This window comes from Hypomesus nipponensis, chromosome 12, assembly GCF_054491055.1.
Source record: "Hypomesus nipponensis isolate SF chromosome 12, ASM5449105v1, whole genome shotgun sequence".
Lineage (NCBI taxonomy): Eukaryota > Metazoa > Chordata > Actinopteri > Osmeriformes > Osmeridae > Hypomesus > Hypomesus nipponensis.
The window spans coordinates 12,155,001-12,179,892 of record NC_140372.1 but is presented as its reverse complement, the minus strand read 5'-3'; the positions used below and the strand labels follow the sequence as shown (position 1 = coordinate 12,179,892).

Below are 24,892 nucleotides of genomic sequence, written 5' to 3'. Positions count from 1 at the left end.
TGTCTGTCTTCTCTTCCCGTCTCTGTGGAGAACTAACCCTGTCTACGAGGCCTGATAGAAGATAGCGGATCAAATAGGAGATGGATTCCATTCCTGATCTAGCACAGTGGATCTGGTCTAAAGCACACCCACACACACACACACCATGAAACAACAAAGCCGCCATGGGGACACTTTGAGCACGCTCGCAGCAACACAGTATCAAACAAAAACTAAACCGCTCCATGGAGACCACTGCAGGCCCATCTAATGAGCTCAAATCAGGGGAAAAAATGCACTTTGATTGACGCCTGCGTTCCCTGCTTTAATTATTTCTCAAACTAAGACGACACTCCGCGCCACATCCACCCCCCCCAAAAATCTCATTTCCAGGGGTTAGCGTGCATGACAAAAATGTCATCATGGCCAAAATGGCTCCAAGCGGTGACAACCTTTCCCAGGGAAATGATATTTTTCCAATCCGGCGGAAGGCGGATCGTGTCGCCCTCGTTAAAAGACTTGATAGCAGGTCTTTAATATTCACCGTCTTAATTAGGACCGCAGTTAATTTCATTAAATTCTTTGGCTGCTAAATGAAGCAGATTATGAGACATCTTTTATTGCGAAGCGTGAAATTACAGCCTGCCCGCTGCCAATGGCAGGGCGAAACTAATGAATTACAGGGTAAATAACACCCGAATTAACCATCCAATTTAACTCCTTACAAAGCAGTCCGCTGGGGGGGGGGGGGGGGGCGACTGTCAAAACCAGCCTGCCCCGTGCTTGTCTCTTGTCTCCCCCCCCCCTCCACAACAGGCAATTACAACCATGATACTAATCAGGCCCTCGACAATGGGACGTGCATGTGTCTCGATGCGTTTGAAACCCGACGCGAGGCCCCGAGTGACAGTTGGGACAGTTGGGCCGACCGGCCCGGAAAACGTATGGGACATGACACAGAGAGAGTGTGCTGAAACGTTGAAAACACTCTTGAACCCTCTGGTCCACGGACTGTAAGAGCGTTAGAGGGAGTAGAAATAGAAATGTTGACCTGTCCAATGATCACCGTGTCTGGGTGTCAGCTGACCCAACAGCTGACCCAATCACCCCAAACCCCCCGGTCTACACTGATGCAGTCTGAAACCCAGGAGGGGTGACAGGTTCGCGTGTGGGGGGGGGGGGGGGGGGGGGTTCTCTCGCCTTCCTGTTGGAGCGGAGATGAAAGGTGGAGGGGATTTCTCTAATGACGAGACTGCTCTCAGATCAGCATCAATCGTCTACTCCTTCTGGGGGGACTCAACTCTCCGCTCTCCGGAAAATCCTCCTCACCTCTCCCCCCACCCCCCCTCACCTCTCCCCCCACCCCTCCTCACCTCTCCCCCCACCCCCCCTCACCTCTCCCCCCCCACACACCCTGCGTGCCCCGCTGGCCAGCACGGCGGAGCAAATTAATGTGTTCGAATGTTGCTTTTCAAAGTGCCTCCGTCAAGCGCTTGACAGAGACATGCGCGAGCCTCTCTCTCTCTCCGGTAATTACCGGCTAATTAGCCGCGTGGAGCAGATGTCGAAGGAGCCCGAGCCGTAAACAGGGTCTGTAAACAAAGCTGGCGATGGGGCCCACGCATCCGCTCCCCGCCCCCCCCCCCCCCCCCCCACACCGCCGCCGACCAATCAGGCACCTAAAAAAAAAAAAAAAAAAAAAAAAAGAAGAAAAAAAGTTTTGCTGCATCTTGACAAACAACCGCGGCCGCTGCCCTCCCACTGAACCTGTCCGTAAAACAAAGAGAGCCCCGGTCCAAAACAGCCTCCGCTCTGAACAACAGTGCAGGTGGAGCGCGGCGGAGCGGGCGGGTGACAAGCCGACCAGCCCCCCCACCCCCCCCACCGGGACCCCAGAGGAACCGGGTTCCACCGGGGGACCATGTAGAGAAAACGGCCCCCGGAGCGCGCGTAAGTAGGCGACATGACCGACTTCATTCCGCCCACACACACACACACACACACACACAACAAAGTGACTGAGAGTGTGTGTGTGTGTGTGTGTGTGTGTGGCCGAGGGAGTTGGGGGAAACTGGACCTCTGGGCTTTGGGGCTGCCTAATTGCTGCAGAGTGGGAGTACGCCCCATCCTCATTATAGGCAGTCAGTCCTGTCTGCAGACCCAGTGTGCGTGGCTGGGCTGCCTGCCTTCTGCTTTAATGAGCTCCTGGCCGTAATGAAGGCTCCTCTCCTCACTAAGCCTGCATGGAGACGGAGGGCAGTGGACCACCATCACCTTGAGAGGGGGAGTGAAGCAGTAACCACCCAGCAATGAGACGATGGCCCGACGTTAACCAAAAAACAATGCTGGAAAGGAAACGTGAAAGACGACTTTCAAAAGAATCCAGTCGAAATGAGGCCCCTCGCCTCGCGCGCTCATTCCCGACTGACCCCCCTGCTGCCGCGCGCCACGTCAAAGCGCTCGCTCTCCCACCGACGACTCAGGGAACATCATCGTCGCGGTGTGATTAATTGGCCGACAATTACAACCATACCTTCAAGGAACCAGGCGCGAGGCTAACGCTAACCGACTCTGACATCTGCCAAAGTGATTAGCGGGCTCCCCGTTCCTCTCCAGCACTGCGGACGAACCAGGGAAGACATCATCTGTGGGGGAGGGGGAGGAGGCGTGTGTGTGGGGGGGGGGGGGGCAGAGTATCAGGGACCTAGCCTCTCCACCTAGCCTCTCCACCTAGCCTCCCCACCTAGCCTCCCCACCTAGCCTCCCCGCCTAGCCTCCCCTCAGCCTCCCCGCCTAGCCTCCCCGCCTAGCCTCCCCACCTAGCCTCCCCACCTAGCCTCCCCACCTAGCCTCCCCACCTAGCCTCCCCACCTAGCCTCTCCACCTAGCCTCCCCACCTAGCCTCCCCACCTAGCCTCCCCACCTAGCCTCCCCACCTAGCCTCCCCTCAGCCTCCCCGCCTAGCGTCCCCGCCTAGCGTCCCCACCTAGCCTCCCCACCTAGCCTCCCCTCAGCCTCCCCGCCTAGCGTCCCCGCCTAGCGTCCCCACCTAGCCTCCCCACCTAGCCTCCCCACCTAGCCTCCCCACCTAGCCTCCCCACCTAGCCTCCCCTCAGCCTCCCCGCCTAGCGTCCCCGCCTAGCGTCCCCGCCTAGCGTCCCCACCTAGCCTCCCCACCTAGCCTCCCCGCCTAGCCTCCCCACCTAGCCTCCCCACCTAGCCTCCCCACCTAGCCTCCCCTCAGCCTCCCCGCCTAGCGTCCCCGCCTAGCGTCCCCACCTAGCCTCCCCACCTAGCCTCCCCACCTAGCCTCCCCACCTAGCCTCCCCGCCTAGCGTCCCCACCTAGCCTCCCCTCAGCCTCCCCGCCTAGCGTCCCCACCTAGCCTCCCCACCTAGCCTCCCCACCTAGCGTGGCCAGGAGAACAGAAGCGAGTGGAGCTGGGGAGTATTCGGGGACGTGTTCGGCCCGGGTGGTGGTCCACGCTCACGACAGAGGTGAGCTGCCGTGCTGGAGAGGGTCAGGAGATGGTTCCAGGCACTCCATCATTATAACGAGAGAGTAAACAAAAAGGGCTCATGGAAAGCAGGTCGCTAGCGGTCATCGTCTCTCCCCGCACAAACACGCGCGCACAAACGGCGTAAACGGCGTGCTAATGGGATACAGGTGTCTACATCTCGAACACGCTCTCATCCCACACGCACACACACACACACACAAAGACGGAGTGTCTAATTAGGGAGCAGGTTTGCCGGGCGGTGAGCCTGCTGCCGGCACAGAGGCAGGGGGAGAGACGGAGAGAGACACGCTCCGGTTTGCGGAAAAGGAAAGACCACAGGGAACGATCAAATCAATTAGCATCCAGCTCCAAAAAGGGAAGCTCGGGCCCCCTCTGGCTGGGAGCGCTTGCCTGTTCCGCTTTATTATGGTCTGGCGTCGTCGTTGCGGTGATGCCCTGGTGGCCGGCAGGCCAACCTGGCGATGTGTCGGAGAGAGGCTGTGCTGGAGGTACAATATCAACGCTTTGCGGATGATGTTCCAGCCAGGTTCTAGTGTCGATCTGAATGAGGGATGATGGAGAACGCTTGGCAAACGGGAGAGAGTACTCTCGTTGACTCCCTCAGGTCGCTCTGTCTAGGAGGACAATGCGCCCATGTCTCACTGGAGTCCTCACAAGGCATTACATCTGCCCCTGCTACACACACACACAGGATGGTGTTAGCAATCTGCGCTCCAGCTCTGCTAATTCACCTCAATCATCGTCCTAGCATGACAAACAAAGTCCACCACACTTATTTAATTCGCAACATCATTCACACAGAGCAACACACTCCCTCCCTCCCTCCCTCTCTCCCTCTCTCCCTCTCTCCCTCCATGTCATCGTGTACTGAGGCCGTTCAAAACTCCAACATGGCGGTCGGAGGATGCTGCCAACACAGGGGACAGAACGCAGTCTTCTCCCCGGCGTTGGGAACCGACCGGAACCACAACAGACGCAGCTGTGAAACGACACGTCTCCGAAAGCTGTTGCTTTGAACTGAACAGAGGCACGAGCCAGGCAAGGCTAGCAGCGCTAAGGAGTCTTATCAGGAGGACCGGAGGAGATGAAGGTGAATACATCCAAAGTCCTGCTTCATTCCAAGGGGAGGCGTTCTTTTTTTAGTTTTATTTTTTTTAAGAGAGGATGAAAACACTTCAAAAGTAAACATGGAGACCTGCGACAATTACGGGTCTGTCTGCTGTGAGAGCTCTGCAGGGGACGTCTGCGGCAGCTGAGAAGACAGCAGGGGCTCGTGTTTAGTAGCCGGGTTGAGTGGCCCCCTCTCCGGGGCTAGCAGACCGGGCTGGGAAGCGCTCCCCGACCAGCTCCGGCGGCGCGCTAACTAGCCGCCTAGCGAGCCCCTTGTGAAAGGCGGCCCTAATCAGAGATGCAATTTGTTCATTAGGAGATTACAAACGAGGGCGCCGCGCCGACATGAGAGGCCGCGATTAGCGCCCGCTAATTGCCTGATTTTCCTCATGCTCGAGTGACGGCGGCGCAGGAGATGGCCCTCCTCAGCTTCTCCTCCCCCCCTACCCCCCCCTTCCTCCGCCGCCGCCCCCTCTTACACCCCCCCACCCTCCCTTGTTCCTTCGTTAAAGACTTGTTTGCGGCAAATTGAGGCCAACTCAAACACTTCTCTCCCAGATCACAGTGGGAGGAGGGAGGGGGGGTGTGCAGTGAGGGGGGGCTCTGCGTTGTTTCCATACTTTCAGTGGCCCTCTCTCCCCCCCCCCCTCCCTCCCTGCCAATGCCCCAATCAAAGAGCCTGGGCTGCATATAGGAAGGGGGGAAAAAGGAAGGCTTTGAAAGAAAAAAAGAGAAAGAAAAGAGAACGAGTGAGAGAAAGGAGAGCGAGGCCCATATGCCAGCCGGCAGGCTACACTTCATTAGGGTTTTCAGCCACCCCTCCATCTCCCCCTGCCGCCACCTCTCTCTCTCCCCCTCGCCACCTCTCTCTCTCTCTCTTTCAGAGAGGTGGCGGCAGGGGGGAGATGGAGGGGTGGGGGGTGGATAAAGAGGGAGATAGAGAGAGAGAGAGCGAGCGAGAACGAAATCCCTTCCCACTCCTTATCCTAATGATCTCATTTCAATACCCGGGAGAACCCAGAGTCTAATTGATGTCAAGTGTGTGCTTTCGCTGTTAATCAAGGCGGAGGCATCAAGCGCAAGGGGGAACCTGAGCGTGTTCTGAGCCTCATGCTTGATCATCCACCCCCCCCCCCCTCCCCTTGGTCTCCCCCACCCCCCCTTGGTCACCCCCCCCCCCACCCCCCCGTAATGACGTCCCGTCGCCACAGACTGTCCGGGCCGGGGAACAGAGCTTACCTGCTTAATTGGGATCGCGCGCCCGCTTCCAATGCTGTCTGCTCGGCCCTCCAGACCTTTCTTGTCCTTGTCTGGCTCGCTGGCCTTCCGGGACTGTGGGGGAGACAAGGAAGGAGGGGGGAGGGGGGGGGGACAAGATAAATATGGACATCGGGGTGCTTTGCCGCATTGAACCGATAACAGGCAACAGTCGAACCAAGGGATAAAAGAGCCATGAAGTCGCTGACGGGGCGTCAGATCTGAACCCGCCAGCTGAAATGTGGAAACTTCTCAAACTGTTCCTGAGAGGCGGTTAACACGATCCTCCTGAGGCCTGTCGCCTTTCATTTAAATAGCAGTCAAAGTATGGAGAGTGGTGAACGGGGGGGGGGGATCGGGAAGAATTCCGTTAAGGGGTTAGGGTGCGGGGTGAGGCCTGTGTGTGTGTGTGTGTGTGTGCATGTGTGTTTGTGTGTGTGTGGGGGGGGGGCTCACGGTGAACAGGTTGGAGCGGCGCTTGGACTGCTTGCGGACGGGCGTGGGGGTGTTGGTGGCCTGGGGCACGTCGATGCGCAGCTCCTTCTGGCTGGTGCTGGGGGTGGAGGGCACCGACGACGAGTAGTCACTCAGGCTGCCTCCCCCGTTACTGGTCTGCAGGGGGAGACAGAGAGGCACGGAGCAGAAAGAAAGAGGGGAAGAGAGGGAGAGAGAGAGAGAGAGAGAGTAAGAGATAAAGAGAGAGAAAGAGATAGAGGGAGTAGAAAGAAAGAGAGAAAATGAGAAGTAGAGTAAGAGAGAGGGAGAGCGAGAGCGAGAGAGAGTCGAAGTTGGTCATGTTTATAATAACTAAAGGTTCAAATGGCAAAGTCTCCCTGTATCAAGATGATTCCCTGACGGCCGACCACCCCACCATCCCCTTAGCGGTATCCAGACAGGATGATGCAGTGAGTGGGGATGATTAGGGGCTGAGATCAAACATGGCCCTCGAGGGACGACGCTCCGTTTTAGAGACAAGCTGACCGATGAGCTTTTAATGAGGAATCAATGATCGGGCTGAGTGTTGTGGATCGAAGTGGACCTGGTAAATGCTCCGTGTATGGAAACTGATGCTGAGTGGGTGTCTGGTGGCACAACACTGACCCTAATCTGTGTGTGTGTGTGTGTGGGTGTGTGGGTGTGAGGGAGAGAGAGAGAGAGTGTATTTGTGTGAATGCATTTTTTGGTGAGAACTTCATACAGTTTGTACAGTATATCTTGCTTGACGTTGAGGCGTTGTGTCCCTATCTGTGTGTGTGTGTGTGTGTGCGTGACCCACCTGGCTGATGTGCACGGCAGACACCTGTGTGGAGCACACTGAGGAGTGGCTGGGGGAGTTGGGGAGGGACTTGCAGGGACCAATAGACAACTGCTGCTTCTTCCTGCTCGCCACAACCTTCTGAGCCACTGAAACAGAGAGAGAGAGAGAGAGGGTGAGAGAGGTAAGAGAGAGAGAGGTAGGAGAGAGAGGTAGGAGAGAGAGAGAGAGAGAGAGGTAGGAGAGAGAGAGAGAGAGAGGTAGGAGAGAGAGGTAGGAGAGAGAGAGGTAGGAGAGAGAGGTAGGAGAGAGAGGTAGGAGAGAGAGGTAGGAGAGAGAGAGAGAGGTAGGAGAGAGAGAGAGGTAGGAGAGAGAGAGAGGTAGGAGAGAGAGAGAGAGGTAGGAGAGAGAGAGAGAGAGGTAGGAGAGAGAGAGAGAGGTAGGAGAGAGAGAGAGAGAGGTAGGAGAGAGAGAGAAAGGTAGGAGAGAGAGAGAGAGGTAGGAGAGAGAGAGAGAGGTAGGAGAGGGAGAGAGAGAGAGAGAGAGAGAGAGAGAGAGAGAGAGAGAGAGAGAGAGGGTGAGAGAGAACCTGTTGCCATCCAGATGCCAACATTAAGCATCCTGCCTGGGCAGTCTAAACTCAATCGAATCTAAACTCAGCCCATAATAACGACCAATAACAACTAGATCTGCGAGTCATTCTGCTGTTTATCTGTCTGACGACAACCCACCCCCCCCCCCCCCCCCCCCACAGCACACTGGTACCCAGCAAACAGCTCAGACTGTTATTTATGATTGTCGTCATCATTTGTGGATGTATAACAGCGAGTGTTGGTCTGGTGAGCGTGCGGAGGCCTCCAGGGCTGCTGCTCTCAGAGCCGTCTGAAAGGGCAGAGTCAATCAATGGGGCCGCTCACAGCACCACCATCGATCCCCACGCCCCGGGCCCTCTGGACCAATTGGAGAAGGGCATTCAAATGGTCTGCCGTCTCCGCGGCGATCGGGGGTCATTGATTTACATGTCTGAAGTGGAGTGGGGACGGGGGGGGAAGGGGCTAAGGAGGTAATCTGCTCTAATGTGGATTTCTCTAGAAGTGGAGGTAGTGGAGGGGATGTGGGGTCATTAACATGTACACATACTGTACACACACACACACTGCTGTACACACACACACACTGCTGTACACACACACACACACTGCTGTACACACACACACACTGCTGTACACACACACACACACTGCTGTACACACACACACACACTGCTGTACACACACACACACTGCTGTACACACACACACACTGCTGTACACACACACACACTGCTGTACACACACACACACACAGCTGTACACCATCACCCTGCTATACACCATCACACTGCTGTACACCATCACCCTGCTATACACCATCACCCTGCTGTACACCATCACCCTGCTATACACCATCACACTGCTGTACACCATCACACTGCTGTACACCATCACCCTACAGTACACCATCACACTGATGTACACCATCACCCTACAGTACACCATCACACTGATGTACACCATCACCCTACAGTACACCATCACACTGATGTACACCATCACACTGCTGTACACCATCACCCTACAGTACACCATCACACTGATGTACACCATCACCCTCCTGTACACCATCACGCTGATGTACACCATCACCCTACAGTTCACCATCACACTGATGTACACCATCACGCTGATGTACACCATCACCCTCCTGTACACCATCACGCTGATGTACACCATCACCCTACAGTACACCATCACACTAATGTACACCATCACCCTACAGTACACCATCACACTGATGTACACCATCACCCTCCTGTACACCATCACACTGATGTACACCATCACCCTCCTGTACACCATCACCCTGCTGTACACCATCACCCTCCTGTACACCATCACACTGATGTACACCATCACCCTCCTGTACACCATCACGCTGATGTACACCATCACCCTACAGTTCACCATCACACTGATGTACACCATCACACTGCTGTACACCATCACCCTCCTGTACACCATCACGCTGATGTACACCATCACGCTGATGTACACCATCACCCTCCTGTACACCATCACACTGATGTACACCATCACCCTCCTGTACACCATCACACTGATGTACACCATCACCCTACAGTACACCATCACACTAATGTACACCATCACCCTGATGTACACCATCACCCTCCTGTACACCATCACCCTGATGTACACCATCACCCTCCTGTAAACTCCCAAACGTTATGAAAAAGAGAACAAAGCTATTTAAAACCCCCTTAAACTAGTCGACTCACCACTACAAGACCCCCATGCGCTTCCCCCTGCTCTCCTGGCCAGGACAGGGTTAACGGCACACTCCATTATCCCAGTCCCAATAAACATGGCCAGGTCTCATTTGGTTGGAGATGAAGCCATTGTTTTAATTGGGGCCGTTAAAAGGCTGGGGTTTTAATGAGCAGCCAGTCATAAACATTTACCTTCAGGTGAGCGGGGCCGCGCCAAGGGCAGAGGGGGGAACTAGCTCCCTGCTCAAAAACACTGAGGTCCAATCCAGGCATCGAAACAGCACTGGTGGTTGGGGCGGGGGTGTATACCACACACAGTATCCCGTGTGGTATACCGTGTGAATGCCACGCGGTGCTCGTATCAAATCTCCCAGTCCAACGCTCTGGCTCCTGCCACCAGGACACGATGACCCTGGGTCTTTGTGACGCTCCTCTGGGCGCTCGGGAACATGGGTAAGGGGGGCCAGCCCCATGGGTGACACCTGTCCACACACGCATACACAGCCAGGCCCCCGCTGTATATTACTTTAAGTGTTAAGAACAGTTATGATAAGGCCGTGTTAAATATTTAAACTGCGCGGCTAATGCAATTTAACTTTTGCCCATCAATCTCCCTCGCCCCCCGCTCTGAGAGACTGCCATTTATCCTAATGGAAAAGTCTCCCGTTTGATCGGATTTACGACAGGGCCGACGCTACCGTGCCGGACGAGAGAGGGAGGGGGAGATAGAAAGAGATAAAGAGAATGACAGAGAGAGAGAGAGACAGAGAGAGAGAGAGAGAGAGAGACACATGGCTGGTAACTGGGCCGAGTGATTCCGGCCGAGGCGGCAGCACTCGGTCCAGCAACACCGTGCGCACGCACGCATCAGCAGAGGACGCCACGGTAACCCCTCGTCTGTGTGATCGGATGATGCAATCGTTCCTCTGCTATTTGAAGAGGGAGGGGGGTGGGAGGGAGGAGCCGAGAGGAGAGGAGAGGGGAGTAGACAGCTAACCTTTTCCCTTTCTGGAATACCCAGCTGGACAGACGCGGGGACACGCTGGAGGGGCAGGCAGGGATATGGAGAGGCAGAGAGCAGGGGCAGGTATAGACCATCACAATCCATGATCGTCATGCGTTGAGAACAGGCGACTTCGACTCGATAACAGCTGAGTGGAAGACAATGGCAGGGCAAGAGAGGAAGATGGCGTTGAAAGAGAGATGGAGAAAGGTACAGAAAGAGGGAGAGACAGAGAAAGAAAGAAAGAAAGAAAGAGAGAGGGGGAGAGAGAGAGAAAGAGAGAACGTGAGAGAGAGAAAGAGAGAGAGAGAGTGTCCTGGAGAGTTTATTATGGCGCTGTCAGGTCGCTTAGCCGCGGCGTGCCCATAAATATGAACTAATGAGTCGGAGGGAGAAGCGTGTGAGAGCAGGCGCGGGGCGGCGCAGAGCGCGGAGCCCGCCAGGGAGCTGGGAGAAAAGGTCACAGTTGTACCTCACTTACAAGCCAGTAATTAAACCATCCTCAAGACCCGCTCTGCCTCCCCCCCCCCCCCACCCCCCTCCCCCCTCCAGGGCTCCACGTGACCAGAGAGAGGGGCCGCTGCCCCCCCCCCCCCCACCCAAGGTCACACACAAAAACAAACAAAAACCCACATCAATCAACAGAACACGCGCACGCTCCCTCGCAGACACACAAACACGGATCAAAGAGGAGGAAGACATGTTTGAGTCTGTGCCCTGCACTACACACACACACACACACAGCAGCCGGTAGGCCCCCGAGGGCCCCCAGGAACACTGATCTAGTCAGACAGGCCCTTAGTTTTGTTATCAAAACAATCCCCGGCTAATTTATCTTAATAACCGCCCAGATCCTGCCTCTGTGAAGACACAGCAAGCACGGGGCCTTGAACGATCTTGGCTCCATGTCATCCCGACTCGATAAACAAGAATGCCTGCGCATTCAAATAAACAGAAAGAGAGACGACTCTAAACTGAGCGGGAACGTTTACGACGGCGGCGGCAGCCAGCGAGCTGGGTTAGGGCCGTGTTGTGGCGCCAGCTGTCGCCCAGCGTTACGACGAGCCCCTCTCCAGCCGTCATCACAGGGAGCATCTGGGCTCCGCCTCCTCGCCTCTGGTCCTTTTCCCCCCAAAACGCTGGAACGCGGCGACGTTCATTCGGGTTTTCCTGGTGTTCTCGTTTGAGTTTGGAAGCGAGGCTGGTGACGGAACACGGAGCAGCCTGGTGAGGTTTACCCCCCCTCCCCCCCCGCCGCAAACTACACGGCGGCTAATTACGCCAATAAAAGTATATGACAGTGACAATACCCTTAATCAGTGTTCCCTGAGCGGGAGATGCATTTGAACTCGCTCTGTGCGTGCGTGCGTGCGTGCGGACATTAGCGCTGGCACCTCTGACAGGGGGGTGGGTCGGAGGGACTGAGCGCTAGGACAGCGGTCTTCTCTGCTCGTTAGCGTGCGCTAACGAAGGGCCGGCGTCCCTCGCTCTGACACGGGGGCGGCGGCGGCGGCGCGCATGTCACTGTAATTAGGATAATTAAATTAGCTCTCTGATGGACGAGGGGCCTGGGTGCTGTCAGGACCCCTTCCCGTAAACCCACCCCCCCATCGCTCATCCAGACAGGCCGGCCGGGCCTGCAAGACCTTCCCCACCAACACACACACACACACACACAGAGAAAGAGAAAGAAGGAAAGAGAAAAAGAGGGAAAAAAAGTCTGGGTCAAATCCTATTCCCCAGTGGACGTCATCACAAGGATTTAGAAATTCTTCTTCTACCTCCTCGGTGTCAAATTCGGCCGAAACAAACGCGCGCAAACACTCGAACCTCGACTGTTCCAAGGCATCGGGAGCGTTCAGTCATTAGACGGCTCCACGCGGCTCACTGACCCCCCCCCCATGCGGACCCTGGCTCGGGAGGCCCACTCCGCGCCGCACCACACTTGACCCTGACCAAAAAACAAACGGCCCCTCCTCGTTTGGCCTCCTCATCAACTTCCTCTCCATCACATGCAAATCAGGAGCGTGGGGGGGGGGGCAATTATTTTTAATGGCTAATGTTCTGGTCGGTCATGCGACGGGATCTCTTTTACCCATGTGCATCCTGATGGAGCTCACTGGCTCTGTTTGATTTGATTTACGACATGCACTCCACGGGCATTTCATGATTATTTTTTTGGGGGTCCGAGTTACTGCATGTTGAACTAGCTCCGTTTGGAATCACGTCAAATTAGTACAAATCAGCATTTATGCGTGGAACGGGCCCGGGCTGTCAGTGAAAATATACCCATTTGAGTGTGTGTGTTCGATGTGCAGTCGGTAATTATGTTTCGCTGTATATGACTGAAATCAATACAGACTTGTATCAAGTGGAACCCTGGAATATGCACGGACTGACAACGAAAAATCAATGGACGTAATGCGTTTATGAATGATTTCCGTTTCATAAAAATGCAGTTTTCGTCTCCCATCGACTGGCCCGGCCGTTCCTCTTGCGATAAATTGAGAATGGGGACCCAACGCGCGGTCGAGAACACTTTCATTTACATTTGTGTTTTAACAAGCCATTTATCTGGGAGAGAGCGACTCAACCTTCCGTCGGATGACTAATCTTCTTCATTAAGACAGGCTTTGGCTCCTAGCTTCCACACGACGCATGTCATCGCTACGGCCGCGTCCCGGACAAAGCCTGAATCCCCGGACCTCGACCTGTGATTGGCCGGCTCTGCGGCCCGCTCGGACACACACAGCCATCTGGACCGGGGTAGGGGGAGGGAGGGAGAGGGGGAGAGGGAGAGAGGGACAGGGAGAGAGGGACAGGGGGAGAGGGTCTGGCTGGGCCGCGCTGGCTCCTGGCCTGGACACTCACTTTCCGCAGCTTCTGCTCAAACTAAACCATCTCATACTGTGGCGGCAACAAGGGCACAGACAAAGAAGGTAGACACTTGTTCCTTTATCAAAGTGTGTGTGTGTGTGTGTGCGCGCGCACGCGGTTTGTGTGTGTGTGTGTGGAATAGAGAGAAAGAGCGGCAGCAGAGAAAGGGAGGGGTGCGAATTAGTGAGGGGGCTGAAATCGTGCGATCGTCTCAGACCAATTCTTTTTTGGGGAGAATGGCGACTGACCGTGGATCTCCTTCACTGTGGTCAGGGGAGCCCACAGCCCCTGAGTGGTCATTACTAGAGTCCTCCGCACCAAATGAAGGTCACGTTAAGTAGTCATTATGGCAGAACGCACTGCTTGGATGCAATAGGGAAGCTCATTTAGCTAAACTTGACTGTGTGTGTGTGTGTGTGTGTGTGTAAATACACTCGTACAAACACACACTCGCACCTCTAGGCAGAAAAACTGCTGTCAAGGCGCGGCTCTGACACAAAACATTAAAAGAATCATTTTCCCACTCATCAATGAATTCCACTGTAGTGGATAATTAAAAAGCGTGATTAATTGAGGATAATGAAATGAAAAATGCAAGGAGACAGTGTCACTGACAATAAAGAATTTCGCATTTTTCTTCCGTTCATGTACCGCAAATGATGGGTCTCGCTGTTACATTGACCTGCACCAACAAACACATACCACATTAGACACGCACGCACACACACGCACACATCTAGTTTTTCAGCCAACAGTGTAATAATTAAGAGGATAATAGCCCAGCATTTAGTGTGTCAATCTTCCTCCTGGGCCAACAGCAGTGGAGCAAACAGCAGCCAGCCTGGCTTCTCTCCACAGCTGGCCGTGCCTGCTGCACTCCTCTGCACTCTGCACTGAGCTCTCACACACACACACACACACTTGCACCTCTAAATAAGGACACACGAGTACACACTAAGTACTCATCAACTCTCTGATGACAACACCCTAACCCCAGAGCTGTGTGTGTGTGTGTGTGTGTGTATGTATGTGTGTGTATAGTGTGTGTGTGTGAGGAGGTCCAGGGAGGACCTGGGTAAACAGCCTCGTGCTCCAGCTGATTTCCCTGGAGAAGGAGCTGTGCTTTTCTGTCAGCATTCAGACCAGAGAGGAAGACACGCACATCTACACACACATCTCTACATACACACACACACACACACACACATCTACAAAAACTCTGCCAACAAACCTGTTTACACTTTAAACTATCTAGGATCATTTCGCCATCCCTTCTACAAGTAGTAGAAGTCAAACAACATCCAGTGCTTGACTCTTCATCTGAGCCAGCAGGCCTGGGACTGCCCGTCGCTGACTCCTGCTCATGCACTGCCCTCTAGTGGTCAACACAAAGACAGCACCTTCTCCCAAACCACTCCAAAACATCCGGCACTGCGGGAGTTCACGCTAAATGATTAAGATTCATCACTTCGAGCAATTGCCATAGCCAAACTATATATTTTTTTTTTCCCAAACACAAACTTTTTACTTTTGTGATAACTCCGTCCCCTTAACCCAACTGCGTAAACGAGATGGAATGGTGTGATTGATGAAATGAGATCAAACCTTGGGGAGAGGATGTGGCCCAGTGCTGCTGTGTGTCAGATATGAGGACGTCACTCCACTCTCTGGATGAAATAGAGGCGCAGGGCCCGGTAATTAACCACTGATTGCATGGCCATATATTTCTCTAATTACGGCCTTAACCCCCCGCCTGCCAAACACGCACCCCCCTCCCTCCCTCCCCTGACACCCCCACCCCCAGCTTCATTAATAACCTCGCAGCAGATTAATACGCTCCTGGGGGGGGGGAAACAGAATTTTACTATTTACGCTCAGATTTACTACAGCTGGTATGGAATACTGTACGCTAAGCAGTCCCTTTGATATCAAGACATCGTGCCAGCATCCACCAGATTCGCAGGCTTTCAGGCTCCAGTTGCCATGACGCAGAGCAGGGGGATTCACTCGTGAATTGTCGTGAATTTACCTCGCCCAAGTTTGAGAATCTCCCATAACGTTTGACACACGCGATAGCTCCGATTCATCATCTGTCGGATAGATGAGTCGGGCCTGAAACTCGTCAGGCAAGCTAACGGCTGGCGCCCGGGCACTTGTGTTCCCTGGACTGGTACCTGGTGACTCATTCCCCTCCCCGTATGATAAAACTTAAGTGCTGTTCCGTCGGGCTAAGTAGGTGAGAGGGTCCATTTAATACTTAATTGACACATGATTAAGACCGGGCCTAACGGCCGTCGTCGAGGGGAATGTCACCTTCCGAGGGTTTTTATTGGCTCCCCAGTGTCTTTATAAAGAAGTCAAGCGTTGGCTGGGAGTGACAGGGTGACGAGGGGAACACAGAAGAGGTGGATTCATCCACGTGAGCGTTTCCAAACAGGGTTCTTCAGTACTAACCGTTAACCATCACCACTAGATATGGCTGGAGCTGTTCTCTATTTTACCTTCAGTGGAACATTCTATACAAGCTAGAAATGCCTGTGGATGTCTATTGCTAGCTTCCCACCTCAGCTTTGGAGTTTTGGGGACCAGATCCTATACTGTTTATTGTATTTGGTTTAGTCTCGTCATGTTTGAGGGGGTCATCCTGGCGTTCTGTCCTATCTGTGGTCCCTAGAGGAGGGGGTCATCCTGGCGTTCTGTCCTATCTGTGGTCCCTAGAGGAGGGGGTCATCCTGGCGTTCTGTCCTATCTGTGGTCCCTAGAGGAGGGGGTCATCCTGGCGTTCTGTCCTATCTGTGGTCCCTAGAGGAGGGGGTCATCCTGGCGTTCTGTCCTATCTGTGGTCCCTAGAGGAGGGGGTCATCCTGGCGTTCTGTCCTATCTGTGGTCCCTAGAGGAGGGGGTCATCCTGGCGTTCTGTCCTATCTGTGGTCCCTAGAGGAGGGGGTCATCCTGGCGTTCTGTCCTATCTGTGGTCCCTAGAGGAGGGGGTCATCCTGGCGTTCTGTCCTATCTGTGGTCCCTAGAGGAGGGGGTCATCCTGGCGTTCTGTCCTATCTGTGGTCCCTAGAGGAGGGGGTCATCCTGGCGTTCTGTCCTATCTGTGGTCCCTAGAGGAGGGGGTCATCCTGGCGTTCTGTCCTATCTGTGGTCCCTAGAGGAGGGGGTCATCCTGGCGTTCTGTCCTATCTGTGGTCCTTACCGTCCTGGAAGACACGCTCCACGTTGAGGCCGTAGGTGGCGCACGTCTCGTAGTAGGTGCAGCGCTTCAGGTCGTTGGACAGCTTGCGCGCCCGCGTGTCATCGATGACCCGGGGGTTGGCCGAGCTGATGGCATCTGAAGTCACACACATGCAGGGGTGAGTCTGGACAACAGTCTGGCTCCCTCTAGTGTTCACACGTACACACAGCCAAACTCAAAGCAGTGGCAGTGTGCCGGCGAGAAAACTATCGCGAATAAAGTTCTTTAAATGTTACTCATTTTAAATGGTAAATAGACTAAGCTTGACTTGTGTTTTGAGGGTCTTTAGTCTATCAAAATAAGGGCATCAAACTGCAATACCTCCCCCATATCCAACTCTCGTCTACATAGCTGTAGCTACTATAGATGGACACTAGGTGGCAGCAGTCACAAGAAAGTGGGCGCTGGTGGTGGAAGCATGTCCTCACACGACAAACAAACCATTCTGACGCAGCGAAGCAGTGTTCCTACAGAGTCCCTGAGTCTGTGGCCGGGCTTTTCTGAACGTGTAAAACGTGTGTGTGTGTGTGTGCGAACATCTCACCTTGTGTTCCGACCAGAACCAGCGGAACCTCTGCAGTGTTGCGGTAGTTGGCCATGCGGCTGTAGTAGTGGTACACAGTCTGGAAGCTGATCTCATCCTCCAGGCTGAACACAAAGATGACCGCGTCCACCCACAGGGCAAACTGGGGCAAGAGAGAGGGAGAGGGCAGAGGAATAGAAATAGTTGACGTTGTTATTTGTCGCTGAACAATGTCGTGGGAGCCCCACTGTACATGAGAGGAACCGAGCGGTGCCGTGTGGGTGCAGTACTCACCTGGGCCTCCGGAGGGCCCCCTTCATCTCTGATGAGGAGCAGGTGGCTCTGGCCATCCACAACTATCTCCTTCTTAAAGCGCCCCCCTGCAGGAACAACAGACTGGCTGAGGGAGGGCAGAGCTGATGGGGGGCGGGGGGGCGGGGGGGGGTACACCTGATCACTTTAAACTAGGACGGGCCCAAATCCAGTCGGCCGAGAAAGACACGACACTTGTCCTGCGGATGTTTCAGTCAGTAAATCTAGAGCTTCATGGGGTTAAGACAGCCAAGGTGACTGAACGGACATGAAGAGAAATCACGGGGTGAAACAAGGCCATCCCAGTTACCGAGGGTGATTGTGCAGGGGAAGGGTGTGTCTGACACACACACACACACACACACAGAGAGGTTGACTAGGATTGGTGTGGTGGAGTGACTTGACATCCAGATTCGGGATGAATTCAGATTCAGTCTATAAGGTGCAATCAATGAAGAAATACCTAAATAAATAAAGACGGGGTCCTAATCAAGGAGCAAATACAAATGAATCCACAGGAGGGGGGTCTTAACGAAGGTCTAAAGAATACAAAAAAGAATAAAAGACGAGGAGGATCCTGTGGAGGTGCTCTCAGGGGTGGAACACTTCAGGACTGTGGGCTACCCTGCTTGCCTGGTGTTGGGACATCCAAGATTGGGGGCTGATGACCACACACGAGTGAATGAGAGCAATGCTGCTCGACAGGTAACCAGGCGCAGATGACAGACGGCGAATGCTTGGGCGTGTGTGTGTGTGTGTGAGTGCATCTCATACATTCCAGGTGGTCATTCCTTGTTTAAACACTAAAACCCATGTTGTCTGGAAGAAGGCGTGACCCAACCTCTAGAAAACAGACCGGCACACGTTTTAGAATGCAGTCTTAGGAGACCATTAACATCGAAATGGAACACTAAGCGTGTCAGGCTAAAATATCAGGAACTTCAGTTCTTCTGTTCTTTATCTGGAGATGAACTGTGAACTTTGACCTTGGCACAGCACAAGGGGGGGGGGGGGGTGAGAAAGGAGTGACAGAGCCGGAAAGAGAGAAAGCGAGCGCCCAAGGGGGAGAAGGGAAGAGCGAGGGGGGGAGGGTGCAAGGGGAGAGAGACACAGAAAGAGAGAGAAAGAGAGAGAGAAAGAGTGCGGATGAGGCAGAAAAGGGAAAAGCAGGGGGGAGGGAGGGTGCAAGGGAATGGTTGACCAGAAGTCAGTCTCTGCTTCTTCCCATTCCCATGGGTCAGGGGAGCCCTGTTCCACTGACCTTGACCCTTTGACCTCTTAACCCCCCAGGGCCCTCTGCCCTCATGCAGCTGGAGTCTGAATAAGCAGAGCTGTATTAGACGGCAGCGTTGTTGTGTGTTCCTTCTGTCCTAGCTAATCAGGCCTATGAAGCTCTATGTTTAGCTCTGTGCAGCTCTATGTGTAGCTCTATGTTTAGCTCTGTGCAGCTCTATGTGTAGCTCTATGCGTCGCTCTGTGTGTAGCTCTGTGTGTAGCTTTATGTGTAGCTCTATGTTTAGCTCTATGTGTAGCTCTATGTGTAGCTCTATGTGTAGCTCTATGTACAGCTCTATGTACAGCTCTATGTACAGCTCTATGTGTAGCTCTATGTGTAGCTCTATGTGTAGCTCTATGTTTAGCTCTGTGTAGCTCTATGTGTAGCTCTGTGTACAGCTCTATGTACAGCTCTATGTGTAGCTCTGTGTACAGCTCTATGTACAGCTCTATGTACAGCTCTATGTGTAGCTCTATGTACAGCTCTATGTACAGCTCTATGTGTAACTCTATGTGTAGCTCTATTTACAGCTCTATGTGTAGCTCTATGTACAGCTCTATGTGTAGCTCTATGTGTAGCTCTATGTGTAGCTCTGTGTACAGCTCTATGTGTAGCTCTATGTGTAGCTCTGTGTACAGCTCTATGTGTAGCTCTATGTGTAGCTCTGTGTACAGCTCTATGTGTAGCTCTATGTGTAGCTCTGTGTACAGCTCTATGTGTAGCTCTATGTACAGCTCTATGTGTAGCTCTATGTACAGCTCTATGTACAGCTCTATGTATAGCTCTATGAAGCAGACTGAACAGAACAAGCTGTACTGAATCAGAGAGGCATGTGAATTTCACACAGCACTACCCTTCCTTTGGGATGTGCGTGTGTGAGTGAGTGTGTGTGTGTGTGTGTGTGTGCGTTAAATGGACAACCAGCAGTCTGAGAGAATCTCCTGAGCCAGAGCAGTGTGTAGTGTGTGTGTGTGTGTGTGGGGGGGGGGGGGGGGGCAAGTGGCTTTTCCATAATGACATGGTGGCAGTTGGTGCCACTGTCATGGGGAGCAGGAAAAGGCGGGGCAGGATCCGCGCCACAGAACGCTTCCCTCGGTTATTTATAAAACCCCCATCTTCTTTCGCACCCCCCCCTCACCCCCTCCCCTCCCCCCGTTCCAGCTGTGAAGTCGAGGAAGGGAGCCCACAGCAATCAGTCTGAGGGAGGGTGGAAGCAACCACACACAACCCGCACTTTACACCGTGCCTTCAACCCACTTCCGTAACGACCAAAGACACACGTGCGCATTGGGCACCCAGAACCCTCAGAAGGCCAACCCCAGGGTGGGTATTTTGGGTGCCTCGGCCCCTTGGAAGAGAGAGAGGGCCTCTCTGCTCAACTGCAAGGGAAGTCCATGTCTAACATTATGGTGTATTTATACACGGACATGGAAATGGGAAAAGCATACTTGGATGTGGAAAATATGTCAGACACCATGGTGAGAGTGTCGGGTGGAGAGGGTGACCGGTCGCATCATTGATTCGGATGCATTGTGTCGTTTTCAGGCAGGGCCTTCCATGCTGAGTCAGCAGTGTGTGTGTGTGTGTGTGTGTGTGTGTGTGTGTAAGCTAGCAGTAATGGACTGCAAAACACCGTGAGCGATGTGGGTGAAGAGTGGGCTAAAGCTAAAGAGGAAAGATGGACCGTCTGAAGGGAATGAAGAGCGCCCTCCATGTAGCTACAGGCTAAAGGCTAACACAGTAACAGCTTGACCAGCCCCAGGTCCAGTGTTTGGCTCCCGCTGCGCGTGTTCAGCCGACACTAACAAAACATGTTAAACTAACCATACTGTTAAGCCCTTGCTTCAGGGGCCACCCCATTCAAAGTGGCGCTGCGGAGCTAAGTGTATTATCGTTGAGCTAGCGGGAACGGTTTCAAGGAACCTGGGCTTTCATCAAGATGTCACTGTGTTGTGGTTAGTCCCATTCCCCTGGGGCATAAAGAGAAGAGAGAGGAGAGAGAGAATAGTTACCTGCATCCACGTCGGCTAGTTACAAGTGCAGCCAAGATAAGAGAGAGAGAGAGAGAGAGAGAGAGGAAATAAAAGCAAATCAAAGGGTGCAGGCCAGTTATACATGCACACACAAGAGACACTGCACAAAGTCCCATCCAGATTGAGCAAGAGAGAGCGAGCATGAGAGACACCGACACAGAGAAAAAGTGAGAGAAAGCGAGAGAGAGAGAGAGGGGGGGGGGGGAGAGAGAGGGGAGAGAGAGGGAGAGAGAGAGAGAGAGAGAGAGAGAGGGGAGAGAGAGGGGGAGAGAGAGGGGGAGAGAGAGAGGGGGAGAGAGAGGGGAGAGAGAGAGAGAGAGAGAGAGAGAGAGAGAGAGAGAGAGAGAGAGAGAGAGAGCGAGCATTCATCCCAGGTCAGACAGACACGAAAGCAGAAGTGCTTCAGAGGCGGAGCGGTGCAAGAGGCTGTAAGAAGGAGTGGGTGTTACGTCATCATCATCATCATCAGCAGTACTGTCATCCTGTATCCTTTGTAGCTTAAATAAAAGGAATACAAAACCCACTCAGGCTGTGTCACTGTGGTAAGGTTTCCGGAAAGCTTCAGAATGAGCACTGGTTTTTGGGGTGAGGGTTAAAGGGGGTACTTTGGAAACCAGAGCATTGAGGTCCCAACGAACGCACGCCTCACAAACTATTCAAGGGCCCCTGACATTGGGCCCCTCAGAGAGGTGTGAGAAAGCAGCCATTCATAAGTTGGGGGGAAACAAGACCCACTAGACAAAGAGTCAACATTTTCTTCCCTCTCAGCATTGGCCTGTCGTGTCATTCGTTTGAATGATCAAACCCATGCTCGGAGCAAAATGAGTTTGAAAAAACAAATAAGTGAATAACGTGAGCTTCCCAGCTCGTAATCCTCATTCATAAAGAGAGCCTAGGGTTCTGGTGAGCTGAGGGTCTGTAGACCAGTGCAGGCCTCCTGTCTGCAGCCCAGAATAGAGCTGGTTAGCGGCTTTGTGGTTCCACGGCCGCCAGGCCAGCCCCGGGGAGAAAGAATGTACGACTCCAAATCAATCACCATGAGAATTCAAGAAGTGAGGTATTTTTAGCTACGGGGATTTCAAAACAACAAGACCCTATCAAACAAGCACCCCCCCCCCCTTCTCCCTCTCCGTTTTATTGCTAGGCGGTTACACAACGCTATCAAGCGGCTGGGAGGGCAGATTTTTCAGCGTTGGAAACACTGCTTCCTAGATGGGAGGCGGTGCCAAGTATTTGGGAAGGATCAAAGATCTGGGGCCTTTGTTGTTTTTTAACCTCGCTAGGCATGCTGTTCTGCCCGATGGAAAGGCCGTATTGTGTTGTTCTTGGCAGGGCGCGTTATAATCTAGAGGCAAGGAAGCAAAAAACACCCCGGTGACATTAGTTCTGGGCTGTTCCCATCGCGGAGCCACCGGTATGCGGACTGAGCCCTGGGCCAGCAGTAATGGTCCCCTTCAAGGAAGGCTGCAGAGGCCTGCAACTCAGACAATCATACTGTACAGTAGACTACTGTTCCAGTCCCCCAGCTCACCCCTTTACACCTTCCTCTCCTCGCCTCAACCCCTTCCTGGCCTCAGTGCTGATCTGACAAACTTGCCGGAAGGTGTGTGTTTGTGCGTGTGTGTGTGTGGGGGGGGGGGGGCATACATCTTTACCCTTCACTGTGACTAAAGCTTAGGAGAGATATATATATGTATCTAAGAGGCAAGTTTTCCACAGGCCTCGTGAGAGCGCTAGTAAAAGTGCTGAAATATTAACACGGAGGCCTTTGAAAAGTGGGTCTTAGCCCGAGGAGTGTCCCATATGCGGGCGAGTTGGCAGGGAGCCCCTCGGAGGCCTCAATAATGGATGGGGAATATGGCCGCTTCCTCAGGGCTTGAGCTGCTGCTGACTAGACACGCTAACGCAGATTTTGATCACGATGTCGGGTTTTCCCGCCCTTTCTCACCTGCTCTTCAACCACGCAAGAGCAGAGTTCTTTCACCCGTAAAAGGCTTTTTTGACCCAGCTATGGCTCAGGTAGAGGAGGAGGAAAACAGAAACTGTGTGACTGTTGAGATTTGCCTCAGGCTTTGCTTCGGGACAGGCAGCATGACGAGAACAGTTCGCTTTGGGGCCAAACATACGGTGAAGAAGAGATGAAAAAAATAGCTAACTTGTTTACTGGCACAAACCAGCCAGAAATAGCCTCAAAGCCACAGTCTGATTCCTCTGTGGTCGCTACGCTCATTTCTACCTTTGATAAATGCGTCAAAAGGGACTCGGAAGCTCCTGAGATCACTTTGAACTACATACAAAGCTGTTTCAATAAACTTGATTCGTTCCTAAGGGGCGATCATTTGGTTGTTGGGGACGATAGGGTGGTTAGGAGTTGAGCGCCGCCCACATGTTACTGCATGAACCAGGAAACCCAACCACAGTCACACAGACCTAGAGGATAACCATCTGGAGGACCAAGCGGAGAGCTACAAATATTTGAGTATTCTTTTTGATAAACAGATTCGGATCTCATGTTGACGCTACCTATAAAAAAGTCCAGCACAGATTTTTCTCCTGAGAAAAATGTACCGTCAGCATTTCTACCGCGAGGATGACCGTCTTTGACAAGAGGTTTTATTGAATCTGTTTTTAACCTTTCACATTACTGCGTGGTTTGGAAACCTATATATGTCCAATAAGAACTGACTTGGAAGGATTGTTAAAATGCCATTCAAGGTCTCAGCTCATTTCCAAGCGGCAGGTCCACAGGAGGGCTGACGCTACACTGGACTGCCAGGACCATCCACTCCTGGGGGAGTGTGAGCTGTTGCCCTCAGGTCGTCTTCTCAGAACCACTGTCTGGAGGACTATGAGACTCCACGTTTCCTTCATCCCAAGTGCTGTTGCAGTGCTTAATGGCAGATTAGTGCAAGGAACGCAGCCAAAGTGCTATCTTGTACTTTGCTCATTTGCTTACTTGCACATTTCTACTTGCACTTGGTATAAATCAACATTTTCTGGTAATTACGCTATGATTTTATTGGATTAATGTTCTTGTTAATGCAGTCATACGTTTTCTATCCTTTTTGTAAAATGATATCTCCCTTTTAGTACAATGACGATAACATGGAACCTTGAGACAGATCAGGGGGAGGGGTCTTTGGGGTAGGGCGGGGCTTACCTTCAGGTGACTCCTCCTGTACGTAGGTCCCGGTCAGGTACCTGTGGACCAGGGCTGACTTCCCACTGGCCAGGTTACCCACAATACCCTGGGGAAGGAAGAGTGTCAGCTGGTTTCTAAGGAGACGTGACTGCATCACGACGCATGGTAGAGGGTTGTTAACATGAGTAAGCAGGAGGAAATGCTGCATTATGGAGGTGAACAGCTTGTGCCAACTACAAATGTGCTCCTTTCTCTGCATGATCCTGCTGTTACACTGTCTGGTGACAGAATGCATCTACGAGTGGCTGATGGTGCACTAACGTGTTTTGGGGTTTGTAGTTTTTGCTGCACTGTACTGGGCACTCCTGTCTTTGAGACGATACTGTAATAATGTCGCTGAAGTGCTGATATGTTAGTACTGCATTGTAACATTATTTTTTATGTCAACCATACATTCAATTAGCTAGCTACTGTTATCGAGATGCTGCTGTTGTATTCTTTTCACCTTTTTTTGGCTGGTAAATCCAGACTGTTCCTCAACTCTGACCACCAAAATGTTGTAGAGCTATGCACTTCTGAATCTTGACCTTCTGCTGCACTGTGTACTAAATGACTGAAACGTAAATGTCATGTAATGTTTACATTACATTTCTGAGATGTTTCTAAGTTATCCTTCTTGCTGGGGTCCGTGTGTGTTTGTGGTGAGAGACTCAAATGATGCCTGTGTATGTGTGTGTGTATGTGTGTGTGTGTGTGTGTATATAGTCATGTACCATTAAAAACTCACCACTTTAAGTTCTGGTACAGATCGACTCAGGGTCCATTCCTGGCTGTTCACAAAGGCGTCTGCAAGAGAAAAACAACCGTCAGTAAGGTATACACACACACACACACACACACTAACAAATGGACACAAACAAGCAGATATACACACAGACACACACAAAAGGACACAGACTCACACACGGCTGCTGGCCGTAATGCAGCTGCACAACAAGGGCCCCAAATTTGTTCCTGCTCAGTAGCTACTCATATCTG

The 24,892-nt window shown here is 52.8% G+C and overlaps 1 protein-coding gene across 1 annotated transcript in view; it reads right to left on the bottom strand.

Annotated features, from left to right (window-relative positions):
• Positions 1 to 24,892, bottom strand: part of LOC146261142 (arf-GAP with GTPase, ANK repeat and PH domain-containing protein 1-like) — an 84,116-nt gene that overhangs the window by 40,410 nt on the left and 18,814 nt on the right. Inside the window, 8 exon segments of the mRNA XM_084668113.1 lie at positions 5,849 to 5,941; positions 6,323 to 6,478; positions 7,143 to 7,270; positions 16,530 to 16,664; positions 17,113 to 17,254; positions 17,386 to 17,471; positions 23,873 to 23,960; positions 24,642 to 24,700. Of these exon segments, the coding sequence (XP_084524239.1) occupies positions 5,849 to 5,941; positions 6,323 to 6,478; positions 7,143 to 7,270; positions 16,530 to 16,664; positions 17,113 to 17,254; positions 17,386 to 17,471; positions 23,873 to 23,960; positions 24,642 to 24,700 (887 nt within the window).